This window comes from Echinococcus granulosus, assembly GCF_000524195.1.
Source record: "Echinococcus granulosus chromosome Unknown EG_S00174, whole genome shotgun sequence".
Lineage (NCBI taxonomy): Eukaryota > Metazoa > Platyhelminthes > Cestoda > Cyclophyllidea > Taeniidae > Echinococcus > Echinococcus granulosus.
The window spans coordinates 12,712-26,849 of record NW_020170554.1 but is presented as its reverse complement, the minus strand read 5'-3'; the positions used below and the strand labels follow the sequence as shown (position 1 = coordinate 26,849).

Genomic DNA, 14,138 nt, shown 5'->3' with positions numbered 1-14,138 from the left:
ACGGAGCTGTCTACCGCTCCTGTATGAAGATGTTTGTTATGTGAACTTACAGTGCATCCTCTTCTTCACTTCTAGCTGGAGAGAATCCAGATGGATATGGCTCAGAATCACTGAGGTGAGAATAAAGTTCCAAGGAGGAATAAACACGAAACCCTACACCCATGGGACTATGTTAAATCCTGTTCCTTGTCATTTAACTCTCCTTTTAGGTCAGTATTCCTACAACTAGGGGTGGATGCACGTGATGGTCAGCACAATCCCCCGTCAACAAATTCAATTTCCATGCGGTACGAATTTTTAGATCCAGTGGAAGCACCAAGAGAGATCAGTGATTTTGCAGTCAGGCATCTTCTCAGTTGGATGAAAATTCGATGACCGGTACGGTTGTCTGACGGGTACTTTCCTTACAGCACCGACTACGTTGTGGTGGCTGACATGGAAAGTTGACCATGAGGGGCGATAAGAAGAAGAGCGGGGCACTGTAATACTTTGATTGTTTGTTTGACTCTTGGTTTTGTTAATGGGTCACTAAGCTGCTCCTCCGGATGGCCTAGCCTCCGCGCCAGGCCGGTATGTCTAATCCCTAGTGTATATTGAATAAATATTACTTGGCCCATGAACTTCCTTTTCTTTCGTCTTCAAGGGAGTCTTGGGGTGTCACAAATCTACCACTAGGCGGACAGGCATTGTGTCGTTCCAGACCTAAAGCATGATGCTCTTTCAGAGATGATTAAAGCGTTTGGTTTCTGCTTAGGTAGCTTCACTCCTCTGAACAGACTTAAAGTTAATCTAAGTCAATTAATCGTTCAGATTCAAGATCTGCGCCTTACAGGTGAATGGCAATCTCCAAATCAGTTTAACCTGCAGACGAAATTGCAACTTTTTTTCGTCTTATGTACCTGTTAGTTGCCCTCTAGCCAAATCACCCCCTCTACTGCATTCTACCCTGACAAATGTTTCACAATAGCTTATTCTACATTATCTCCTCGGAGGTATTCGCCTCCTCAAATCTCACGCTACAAATATAAATCAGATCTACAAGAAGTACTCTTAACAAAAATGCACTTTTTAGCGGTGATTTCTTCATCTCACTGCCTTGAGAAGCAAAAGTGAGTAAAGTGGCTTTGGTAGCACTGAGAGAGAATAGCCACTTACCACAGTATCAAACTTAATGGTGTAGGTGCTCCTCCAAAGCCACCATTGCAGATGCGGAGATAAGTACAGCCTAGATCTGCACTGCCCCTAGTGGTATCCCTCCAAATTAACAAAACCATGTGGGAGTTAAGCTGTGAATCGCAAAACAGTAAGCGAGAGATATTTTTGTGATTTTGATATTTGAGTAAAAATAGAACCGTGTTAAGGCGTATCTGACTTACTGCTGATCCGGGAGTGGATGTTTCTTATCCAAAAGATGTGATTTTCAGTTTTCGGTTAGTTCTACTTCAAGATTCAGTCAATTTCCCACACTAAACTGTGGAGGAAAGCGCCCACCATTGGAAAATCTCTCCTCATTTGGAAAATGGGGGGAGGACTTGGAGATAAAATCAGTGCCCCTAAAGCAACGACCACCTTTTGAGGGGATTATCCCACTGTCCTGATTCTTTTATTAGTCTAATTCGGGTGACATACGACAAATTTTTTAACTCCTATCTGATAAACTATGATATTCCTAAGGCATAGTCCGTGGCTTTTCTACTTGAGACGTTAAAAAATTGTTGATCCCTTTGTGTCTTTGATGATACAACATCCACCACGTCTCACGGATCTATTCGACGGTGTTTTAATTGGTTCTACCAAAACACCAAATTGAGGGTTCTTTGGGATGGCCTATTCACGATGCTCGTGACCACATGTTTAATAACTTCAAAACTTCAGTTTTATTGGTTGCTTTAATGAAGTCTTATCAGGGTGATGATTAAATAAGTAAAGTTCACCATTACCATTTTTCCAACAACTGGTTTCATTTTATTGAATGTAAGATTGTAAAATACTGCGCTCCCCATCAGACTACATATGACTACAGCCAGTACTTCAGTAAATCGGACAGAAAATTCTTTGCTATGGCATAGCACCAATTAATACGTCAATGATTTCTTCAAGGGTTGGTGCCCATCACCGCATGGTAGTATGACGTCTGCTAGCAGCCTCTCGGTCCTTACACACTCACGGTTATGTTCCATCCAGACTTGTGACTCTAATAGCGTCTGCAAAGAGGTTCCGGAAGCTAAAACACCCCAGTGCATCACTTACGGGGCGCCGTAACTTCACGACAGGATGGACAGGAGGGAGACGCCCTTCTCTACACCCACATACACGTACACATTCGATGAAGAGAGGGTTGAGGGGGGAGGAACGGGCAGGTTGGATATACGACAGGGCGAGAGGAAGGAAGGGAGGACCGAGTGTGGGCCAAATGGCCAACCAATCAGACGCGAGCACGTAGCTAATGGGCACAGGTCTTTGTTAGGGCTACGACGCGCTTTTTGAACAGAGTGGTTCGAAACTTGCACACAGCGGGAGCGTTAGACTGCGTCCGTATCTTATTACCTCGTAGTCTTAATTTTACAAGACCTGATATTTTCCAGAGTTGGACGTAAGAAGACGAATAAAACAGTAATGCAGCAATTTTACACTTTCTTTCCTCTCAAATACCTACATCCAAGATGGCCCTTACCACCACCACGTACCCGAGACACTCTGAGCTGAGACTGGCTTAAAACGCGTGTAACATGTATTTTTCTTCCATCAACTCCTGGTAGCTGCTTACGCAAATTCGTGCAACTACCAGAGTGATTGGGCTTAAAGCAATAAAAGAGTTGTAATATATCCCCAATCTGAGGGCTATTAGATTTCTCAGTTTTTTGAGCGAAAGTTGAAAATCTGATCAAGTTGGTGGTACAAGTGATGGCGTCACACCAGAACAATGTAAAATACCAGGGGTTTGGTGGTGGTGAAAAGCATTTTAATAAAACCAGAATAATGACAGACAACCAAAAAACTTAACAAAGCTTTTGTAAGACCCACCATGATTAAGACCGAGGAATCACTGTAAAGTACTAGACAATATCACGGGAGGCAAATCGGTCTGCACTGTGGGAGGGAAATTGCACATCAGTCATAATTTTCTCCTTTGGAAAGTGTGTCCTCCCTCATTACTTTTACGCGTCGTACTAGAAATTAAGAAAAAAAATCTTTTTGTAGAATGCTAAGGCGACCACGTAGATGACCTGCCTCCAATCACGTGACATCCATTCCATCACCCACCAACCATCAAAAGTGGCATTCGCTGTTCGGAGGCACTTGAATCGCAGCAAAAAACTGCCTTAAAGAGAGAGGCAGGAAAAATTATGCCGATTATGACTGCCGCAACCGCTATCATCAGTGTGGTGTCCGGTCCGGGACTGCAACCACAGAATAACATCCCGCCTTAATGCGCGGTGGCTTTTTTTCACCGATTCCAGTGTGCCTACTGACAGGAGTAGGGAAAGGCCAACCCGTACAAGCGTGAGGTAGGAAATACACAGGCTTAATAATGTCGGGTATTATTTATGCTTTATTAAAGATCTCAAAAATAACTAAAAGATGCTTGTAGACATACCACTGTTACCCTCGATTTACGGCTTTGCTAATTACAAATAGGCAGTTCTCAGTACCTGAAAAAAAATTCTTTCCTGCTTTTTTACCAGTATTTGCCGCAACGCCGTTCAAGAGGCTAGAATCTTTCTAGTAGGGGAAACGATAGAAGATGGATGATAGCATGACGCTTATAACAAAATAAGTAGCATAAATGCGTCCATCTACAATTTGAGGTACCTTCCTGGCACCTTCCACACTGTATATTATTACGTAAAAAAATACAGAAATACCAACTTTAGAGTTAAAAGGCAAGAGAAGTGTGATAGCTGTAAAAAATTTGAGGTATAAGTTAAGGAGAAGAGTCTTACCGGTGGTAGCCAGATGGAGGTGGAGTTGGCTTTCTGCCTTAAAAGAACGCGGTGAATTGAAGAGAAAAATTCCTTTTTAATAGGATAAAGGGAGCATTGCATTCAATCACCTAATTACATCCTTTTTAAATAGCTCACACAATACAAATGGAGCCCCTGTCCTCCTGGGTGCTCGAGCATTAAAAACCCAAATGTGATTTGCATCTTTCACATGCACACACACACACAATTATTTTAATTGCTTTCATTAATGATTATCACCAATCCTTTTATTAATTGACGTCAAAACCCTTTCAAGTTAAACTCACTGATGGGCCAACTTTTGGTATTTGCAAGGCATCAGTATTACAGGTTGATGAAGTGGAGTTTTGGAATGGCAGGGAAGTTTAAAACCTCAATAACCAGAGTGGGAATATTCACAAGTGTATTTGTGGATTGTGAAATTGAAGGTCAAGCCTCTCCTCACATGGGAGGGGCATTTACAATGTGGCAAGGTGGGGGGTCCCCCCACCCACCTCCCTCTCTCGATGCTGTGTTTTACCACCGTCGACGCAACAGCAAAAACATCAACAATAACAACAGCCACTATCACATCTATCATCATGTGGGTGGGTGTTGAATCATAAGCCCATGGGTGCACCTAACAATGGTGTCATGCCTCGCGCTCTCTCACGCGCACTAGGCAAGTGGGTGCGCGGCGGTGGCAGTTGTGTGCGATTCAACCCACCTTCAGTGGTTGCGCAAACAGTCATGCGATCTCAAGGTCACAGATGGGGCGATCAGATTCGTTTATGCCTCGTCACCGCGTACATTGCTGTAGGCTTTCCCCACTGGTGGCGGTGGTGTATCCTTTTTACAGGCAGAGTAGTCATGACTAAGACTGCGACTGTGGGCGGAAGGCGAAAAAGAGGCAAGAGAGAGAGAGCTGTGAGTCAGGAAATTGCATTGCTATTGCCAAGCCCTTGTGTGGTTATTCATATTGTCGGGTGACATTATGACAGATCACTTCTAAGGACGTTAGGCATTTGTCGATTCTCCCTTTTGAAGATGCCTTTATTGTCTCCTCCCTAATTGAAACGAAAAGATCGCCGACATCGTGTGAACAACTTGCTATGGCAATTTGGACGTTCCAGAAGGCACTTTAAGTTTTGATGCCTAAATTCTGGTGAAAAAGAAAAGTGCAGATGATGGTGCTTGCCGTGCCCTTGAAAAATCCTTATAAAATTTGCTGCTTCATAGATGAAGCTCTGCGCTGATGGACACGCTTTGAACGATCCGCCTCCATGGCAAGGAGGATACTATCAATCCGCCATGGATACTGAATTCCCAGTTGCGTACTTCTTACCGTAAGGGAGGGCTGCCCTACTTTGGAAGCCCTACAAGACGGTTGGATTTGGACAGCTAACTCTGCCATTCGAGTTTTCTGTTGCTTCTATCGCCTAAATTCGGCACTGAGGAGGTTGGAATTGGATAGTACCGCTTTCGTGAAGGAGAGCTATAACTCATCTGAAAACTGAATCTAGACCGCTGAACCTGTCTGTCTAGTTATCCGTCCCGACTGTCCAACGTTACGGAGGCATTCGTCCTCGATTTGAGATGGACGTTTCAGACGATACGTCTTCTAAGCAAAGATGGATTGCAATGCGTTGGATGTTTGGTAACAGGCCGCGAAGGAGGCTCCCCCACGATACCTTCGCCAAGTGAGCTGGCCATTCAGCAATACATATTCTACCCGAGAATTGCCTCTTTTCATCATCAAGGAAGTCTGGAGGCGCTACATTGATGGCAGCGGGCAGAAAACCCTATCCTGAAGGGCAACTATCCTGATGGGGGATAAACCTTAGCTGGCAGGAAGAAGTGTATGGGCTGTGGATAGGAGGGTCTGTGAAGACCCTTAATAGAAGGCTTGGAAATGACGTCTACCTTCGGTAGCTACTCCTATTCCGCGGTCCGGAGGAATGCTATTGCCACCTGAACCACCACTCATCGTGAACCATCTGGAAAAGTTGATTACAGAGTTGTTAACAATTCGTTTTTGAAGATGTCAAGGAAGTGAACACGCAACACCTCCTCCACTTCTCTACTAGTTAGATAGAACCAAGATAGATGTGGTTGGATGGCATTGAGGTGGGTGAAACACTCCAAGGAGGATTAGACACGAATCCCTACTCCCATGGAATTGTTGATGTATGATCCTGCTTTTTGGGTCAGTGTCACTGCGACTGGTGATAGACACGCACGGTGGCGAGGACAATTCCCGACCCCAAATTTAGTTCCCAGGGTGGATGAAACTCGAGTTTAAGTGAAATCGTCAAGAGGGATCAGTAACGTCGGAGGCACGCACCTTCTCAGTTACGAGGGAAATTCGATGATTGGCGTGGTAGATGTTTTCCCTACAGCATCGACTACGTTGTGATGGCTGACGCGGGAGGTTGGCCAAGGCGAGCACCAGAGCCGACGCTCGAAAGAAGCGAGGGGCTGTGTAGCACTTTGATTGTTTACGCCTCCATTTCGGTAATGAGCCACGTAGGTGCTCCGCCAGTGTACCTCCGCCGAGTAGGATGGCCTCCTGGCAGTGCCAGAAGTTTCAATGCCCCCGGTCTCAGGGGATGCTATGGACTACTACGAGTACCACTGCCCCACGAATAGCCGAGAGCAACGAGGAGACGAAGACTAGATTTAAGAGACTTTTCGATGGTGATCATCCACCCAATGCTGAATAGTTTCGGATGTCTCTACTGAACGAGCTTCTCTACCAGTAAATTTTGAAGTCCATCCGGTATGCACTTTAGACGACAACCCAGACGACTTGAAGAGTTCAACCCCTAGTGAAGTTCTGGCAGCTAGATGGTTCCACGTACACCCTGCAAAAAGCAAGTCATTGAATCGCATGGAAATGAGATTCTTCCCCTCTCCCAGAACCTTTTCAAGAGCCGAGAACCAAGCGCAAAGGCACAACTCTTTCCATGGCTGAATTCCCAAGCCAATGTAGCTCATGCGGCTCGGGGAGACACCTATCCCCTGCCTGAGAGACGCATAACTCACGCTCAAGTGTCAGGACTACGGCTAGCTATCCCACCTAGCAGACTCTTCTCGAAGGAACCGACCCTAGATCCTCCCAGAGGTGAGTAAAACGCCCCGGCTTTACTCAAGAAGGCACACCTGCCTCCGCTACGAGAGGAGAGAAGGCATATCAAACCTTAGGTGAAATCAAAACTACAATCAGTCACCAAAACCCTCCCCCACAATGGAGACAAAAAAAGGGCAGCCGAGTAGCGTGATGTTTCACGTATATTCCAACAGACGCCAAAGTGGCGCAGACAAGTGTCTATCTTACAAATACATACACCAGGAGGGAGGGGTGGGGGTACGAGACAGCGGAGTGGGTAGGAAGGTATGCGAATCCTATATAAAAGAGCTTAGAGACACATAATAAAAAGACCAAATAGAGCGGGTAAAAAGAGGATGCTCAAAGGAATGCGCCCACACACGCACAAACAAACAGCATACGCACTTATCCAAAGTACCAAAATTCATCCAGGGCGCAAAGTATCATCATCATGGGCATCAACAAGAGGGATGAATCCGCGTTCTTGCCTTTCAGTCCACATCGTTGTGAAAATGCAATTTTTTTGGCGAGCAAGTAAAAGGGCAAAAAAACGCCACTGCCACCGCTGTTGGGGTATTTACAATTGTATAAAAATATAAAAAGAAGGAGAGATGCGAAGTGATGGTGATGATGATGAGGAGGAGGTGTAGTACCGAGGTGTGGGGGGGGGAGCTAAAACACGATGATGAAGGCCGTTTGAATGGAAGATAGTGAAAGGAGGCACGCACGCACACACATACACGCTGAGAGCGGAGAGTCAACCCGAGGTGAAGTCGAATTGATCAACTATGACTCAGGCAGTGGTGGAGGCGGATGAAGGCTGGAGGAGGGTGGCACGACTTGCGATGTCGGCTGAATGAGGGATTTTAGCTTATCCTGCAGACCGGGATATGACTCGGACAACTGCTCCAGGTAGAGCCTCAACTGATTCGCCTCCTTTTGAGCAGTTTCTAACTGACTACGCAGCTGCTCCACATACGTGTTCAACATTGCTACTTCACTTTCTAGAGTCGCAATTCGATTCACCTTCCTCTCACGACATCGACGTGCTGCTAGGCGGTTGCGCGCTCGCTTCTTTTCTATCTTCAGCATTGAAGGGTCAGCTGGGAGAATGGAGAAAAAAAAAGATTATATTTTTACGCCTGTAATAGGGCGCAATTCAAGAAACCAGGTGGGATAATTTACAGCACATCTCCTCCTCCATAGACGCGAGGGATGCGTCAGGTCGACTGATCGGCTGCGACTCATACGTGATGGGCATCGACTGAGAGGTCAGCTGACCCCCAGCGGTAGGCACACCTACTCTGCGTCCACTTCCTGCGTTACTTGTTGTATTGACCGCCGGCTGAATGGGTTGATGGGTTACGGGTCTGTCCTCCATCTTCAATCCCACCATATTTGCCACATCGGTGGGAGCATAAGAGAGCTGCCCCATGCTATTGGAAGTGGCATTAATGAGCGCTTGAGCAGCAGCGATGGTCGGCTCGTGGCGCCGACGACTGCGTTTCACGGTGGAGGGAGGCGGAGTCATCGAAGTCGTGCTGGAGAGGGACCGCTTCTGTGGAAGCATCATGCTCTCTTGCTGTTGCTGCTGATCCTCGCTGGTGTACGAGCTTGCCATGTTCGAGGGAATGTAGTCATGCAGTTGTCGCGGGTGTGCGAGGCTATGGCTGTCGTAGGAAACTAGGTTTGTCAGGTGGCGTTGGCTCAAAGCACCGCTCCCACGAGAGCCATTCGGGTCCATCAGGGGATTCTGTTGTGAAAGAAGGTTAAATCTTTGATAATTCAAAGAAACACAATTCTACAACTCGATATTGCATATGATTTTATGCGAGACTCGGTAAAAAGACCTAATTTGAAGATCTTAAAATGACCAAGAGACCTCTCACCGTGACACTTTCTCAATGATCAGTAAAAGGCAAAACAAGAGGCTTTGTGTTTAACCCATTCTCTACCAATCTCAGAGGAAAATCAACTGTCGGCCCAGTTACTCCATTGGTTTTGCATTATAGCGAAAACTGGGAAATGTGAGTACTACCAGAGCAGGAGCATCTCATATTTAACTCCTCATCGCTTTACACCAAAAACTAGTCAGTTACCAACATGATTTATTGTGGCCAGTTGCCGAATACATGACGCATACCCATAACATCCTCCCGTTTAAATGATCCACTTTTGAAGGCTCTTTATTGGAAGGCCGCCTAAACACTTAAGTCTACCCTGTCAAAATAGTCCATAAAGGGACGACTGGGTACAAGCATTCCCCACTACGCAGTTCCAACTTACACACCGGCTAGTACAAAGCGTCCTCAAACAGACTTCAACGAAGTAGAAATGTCCTGTAATACGGCCCCACTTTACACCAATCCCACAGGACTTCAGAAGAAGCGAAAAGAAGCTTTCCCCCACCTACTGTCAGTTTATTCACGCGCAACATCCAAATCACACTAAAAACTTTCAGCACCATTCAGCTGAAGATACTTGTCAAAGCGGAAGCCTAATCAACCTCTAGCCTGCAGGATTTCCACCACCAGCTTAGCTCCATGGCCTTCGACTCCGCGCGCTACGATGCCGACTGAGAGCACGTGTCCACGTATCAAAGATTGAAACAAGTCGTTCTTTGTCTACTTCGGGCGCGTGGGGATGATACGTGTGGTGCGCGCACACGCATTAAGTCCTAAAATTAGCAACGGCACGCACATGCACAATTGTGTTTACGCGCGCACACTACACCAGCCAATCACCAGTGGATGTGTGTACATTTTGCCTGCCCCAATGATTCATGCATCAACAACAATGTGCGCTAGCCAGCCAGCTAGCGAGCTGGTTAACTGGCTTTTGCGTCTGGGTGGGAGGGAAGAGAGAAGCGCGCGTGTACGTGAGTGGGGAGTCGTCAGTGTGAGTCATGCATACGCACACACACACGTACGATGATGATTCATTCTGCTGTGGACGTAGGACCTCCGCCTCTTCCTCTTCCTGGGAGAGATAAGCGGAAGAGTACGAGACAGGTAGTAGAGTGAACATCATCAGACCAGTGCGAAACGCCGTTGAGGCCACGACCCCATCGTCAATGAACTTTGACCTCGTACCCTTAACTTCCCACCCCTTCCACCTTAACACCCTGAACAATGAGCTGACAATGTCTTCTGCACTCCGGGATTTGGGAACTAGCCTTCTTCACTGAACCACAACTTCTGTTTTGATGCGATAAACTAACCTGATCGGTAGAGTGATGAAAGAGATGTAAGAATCCATCTGTAGTGGGATTGACAATCACTTGTCCGGTGACAGCGGCGGTGAGGTCGGCCAAAGCGCTAGCACCCCCGACCGGAGTTGGTGGGACAGGATCCTCTGCCGAACCGACCAAAATATCAGCAAGACCAACTGAGGCGTAAGTATTTCCTCCGCCACCACCACCACCACCGTCCGCCACATCGGTCCTCAGTGGAGGAAGCGACAGACTAGGATACCGGTTATTGATGGCAGCGGCGGTGGTGACGTTAGGGTACCGGTTGGCCACCGTCGGATTCTCCAACGAAGGCGAAGAGGGGGAAGTGGAGTCACCAGTGGTGGAGGGGGGAGAACCGGTGGTGCCACCGTCCTGAGCGCGGAGGTTGTGCAAAGCGGCTGCGACGGCAGCGGAGGGGTTAGTACAAATGCTCGGGGCGGGCGCCATGGAAAAAGCGGTGTGGATCGAAGCAACATCAGAGAGCAACATCGGACTCGAGGGTACCGTGCCTGCGGTTGCAGCACCATCGGTTTCATCGTCACTGACAGAGGACAGAGAGGCTCGATAAAAATGTGCACATGGAAATCCTAAGCCATCCACTCGGTATATTCATGGCCAATAAAACAGCAATAATTGTATTGAGAAGCAGGTTGGTGAATCGAGGAATCTGAAATGGCGACAACAATTTGTATCACCAGTTCCATTGCGCAGATAAAGGATAAACAACGATAGAAAAGGAACAAGTAAGCCCTGTGCATCATTATTTTTAATCCAAGAAGCCGCGAAGTGTTACGAGAACATGGGGAGAACTGTATGAGACTGGGTTTCAGCAATGGACCTTGACAATTGAAAACCCACTTAGTGTGGATTACCAAAAGACGTCCGACTTGTTCATCATTCAGAGCATAAGGGAAGCAGGAGCAAAAACAATGTAAACTTTAATAGCCGAAGCAGCTCAGTTCGCTAATTCCCTTACAAATCAGTCCATGCACGAGTCCTACAGCCAGAATCTACGCAGTGCTTGAGGTTACCTTAGAGGGCAAGATGGGAGGTATGGTGAGAAAGTGTCTACTAAGTACACAGATAAACACAGCAGCAATCGCACAAAAACACGATGGAAGTACAACGCATGGGTGCCCCTAGTGAAGTACCTGGGTTAGTACGAAGGCGGTTGCAAATGAGGTAAAGGATAATTGGATCAAATAATGAGTGCAGAACTGCCAATATGAAATCATGGGAAACGTTACCATTATACCACAAACGAGTAACAGCGACTTCCATACATTAAAACCAAAACCATCGGAAAGGCAGCAGTGAGTAGTGGTACCAGAAACATTCGCAAAAGCATAATTCACTGAAGATTCAATATTTTCATGAAAAAGAGCACCTCATTTAGTCCCCAGATTCGGGAAGCAATCACTCTAACGGCATAATTACAAAATATATCAGGTGTCAAGAGGTAAAAAACAAGATGGTTTGATGTAGTGTTAAAAGGCCCGGAAACAGCTATAGACAAAACAGAAAATTAGAACACTTCTAAAAGACGACTTAAAGTACTCTAGATTGAAATCTAAAAAGTAAAGCGAAACAGCCAGAATACAGTCCGAAGAATCTGTACGGGAAGGTAACATGACAGCTTCAAAAGGTAAATGACAGTGGGAGCTGAAAAATGGGGGGTAGAAGCCCGATTGGGCAACTGTAAGATAGAAATCGGAGGGAGAGATTAGAAGAAGGATGAGAAAACGACAACAGATGTCGCGCACGTACCCGAGTTTAACGCGGATGGCCTGTGTGGCTTGCGGCGAAGGTGTAGGTGGATTTGTGACACGATCAGTCGGAGCGTAACCAGGCGAAGTGTTCGAGGAAGGATGATGCTGAAGATGAATTTCTTCGACTAGCGACCCTTCCCGCTCACTCTTTATTTTGTCAATAGTCTTTGTAAGTTGCCTGTTTCGTGTGCAAAACGGATTGGTAAGACAAGTAATTTGCAAGGGTCAACCCTCACAAAACAGTAACCACTTGTGTTTCTGCTTTGCAAACACAGTCTAAATGATTATGGAAACAGTCGTCACAAAAGCTGGATAGACGCACTCTTAATGGGGATAGGCACGTGCTCGTCAGGGGACAGGAAAATTCCCGGTGCATAGTTGACATTTTAACAAAAAAAAACAGCATAAACTCAAAGATAAGAATCACATACAAATTAGGTAAACCTTTAGACTAGTAACCATAAAAAACGGGTTCATAAAAAAGCAAATGCAGTTAGGCACAACGTAATACCTAGACATGACGCATGGTATGAAAAACTGAATACCACACGTCGAACATACTCAGCAAATTGTTCTTGCTCTGCGGTTATTTCCTTTGGATTTAAAAAACTGGTTGGAGTCATAGGGGTGGAGCCGTTATTTTCAAGTTGCCCGATGACTTTGTCACGATCCATGCTATCAGATCTTTTTACTGAATGATAACCTCGGGAAATTTGGTGAGATTTGAGATCGACATAGTTGTTTGAGCTGCTATCAAACCGGAGAGACAGGCTGGCTGGCCGAGGCGGTGCCTGATCTTGAATGTCCACACAGTAATGCGACATCACGCGATGCGAGACCGATTCAGGCACTTGAGCAACTTCAGCGGACAAGTAAGATTCGTTTATACGGTCGTCAATCATTAAGTGAACGCGTCACTTAAAGGTTTAGAAGGGACTTTGCGATAATTCACACAAAGAAACAGAGTCAAGCCAGTGGACCGAATTATCACGATGACTCACAAATAAAGACGCCTATCGAAGGGCCAATTGGTTTAAAGCAACCCCTTGTGGTAGATTAAAACACAACAAATTTTTAAAGGACGAAAAATAAAAAACAAATAAGTTTTTATTTGATAGACTTCTACTAAGGACCAAAAGATTTTACTGATAATACGGGGCTTCTGCAAAGGGCACTATGCGGCAGCTGCATGACTTTGAATAATAAAATTTGTAGTCATAATCCATTATTTCAGAAGTTTATCATACATTTTTATTTATGTGCATGAAATAATAGCATATTATTTAATAAAGCGCTATGGCTAAGAAAACGTAATGTGCTAAATAATAGCAATCATACTATACTGAATTTTACTACACTATACTATAATGAAAATACACTGAATGTTATCATATTTGAACTTTTTAAAACCTAGAACTAGTTAATTTTTTACCAGATACATGGACACTCCTGCTACCAAGAGGTTTTTTTGCAATTAAGTCACATGGATCTACATGGTGTACAAAATAAAACATGGTGCAGTATTCTCTCCTACCTCCGATTTCATACCCGTTGATCTTGAACACCAGGTGAAAAAAGGCGTCATATATTGTGCTAATATAGGGTTTATCAATAATTGTGTGGGTAAGTAAATCAAAACTCGTCTCTACTTTGGGAACTATGATGTCCCGGTCACACGTTTGGTTCACTCTTCTCACTAGCTACCTAAAATGTACATCCACACAAGCACGTGACAGCTTTGTTCCAAATAATGGTAGTATCGACAAATGAATTTCTATCTGAGTTTTCACTTCTCACCCAATTTACGAATATAAATACATACACCCTAAAGTGTGAACAGTGTGATCGGTGTCAGTCTCTGACAAGGCCAAGTCCGGTGGTAGATTGATTGCAGACATCCATAAGTATTGGGAGACCAAAACCGCGGATAGTATGGTAATCGGATCTCAAGAGGCAGAAACGGTCAACGTAATCATTGCGCAATGCGTGCCCGCTTGAATGCACCTGCTAGGCGAGAAGAGATCAGTGTACTCCAACCTCGTGACTGATCGGAGGCCACTGGCGTCTGGAGAGTAAGCAGACCC

General features: G+C 45.6%; 2 protein-coding genes across 2 annotated transcripts in view; one reads left to right on the top strand and one right to left on the bottom strand. All coding sequences in view use genetic code 11, as the record gives it.

Annotated features, from left to right (window-relative positions):
- The window catches only part of EGR_09898 (hypothetical protein), a gene marked incomplete at both ends in the record, with an annotated part of 5,217 nt that extends 4,842 nt beyond the window's left edge, over nucleotides 1-375 (top strand). Inside the window, 2 exons of the mRNA XM_024499147.1 lie at nucleotides 53-115; nucleotides 210-375. Coding sequence (XP_024346431.1) covers nucleotides 53-115; nucleotides 210-375 — 229 coding nt within the window. The remainder of the gene's footprint in view (nucleotides 1-52; nucleotides 116-209) is intronic.
- Nucleotides 376-7,839: 7,464 nt separating this feature from the next.
- EGR_09897 (Transcription factor jun-B) lies at nucleotides 7,840-12,956 on the bottom strand (the record flags this gene model as incomplete). The annotated part of the gene is made up of 6 exons (XM_024499146.1): nucleotides 7,840-8,156; nucleotides 8,239-8,806; nucleotides 9,886-10,032; nucleotides 10,274-10,826; nucleotides 12,053-12,232; nucleotides 12,616-12,956. The coding sequence occupies 6 exons, from the start codon at nucleotides 12,954-12,956 to the stop codon at nucleotides 7,840-7,842; spliced, it is 2,106 nt and encodes a 701-aa protein (XP_024346430.1).
- Between the last annotated feature and the right edge of the window lie 1,182 nt (nucleotides 12,957-14,138).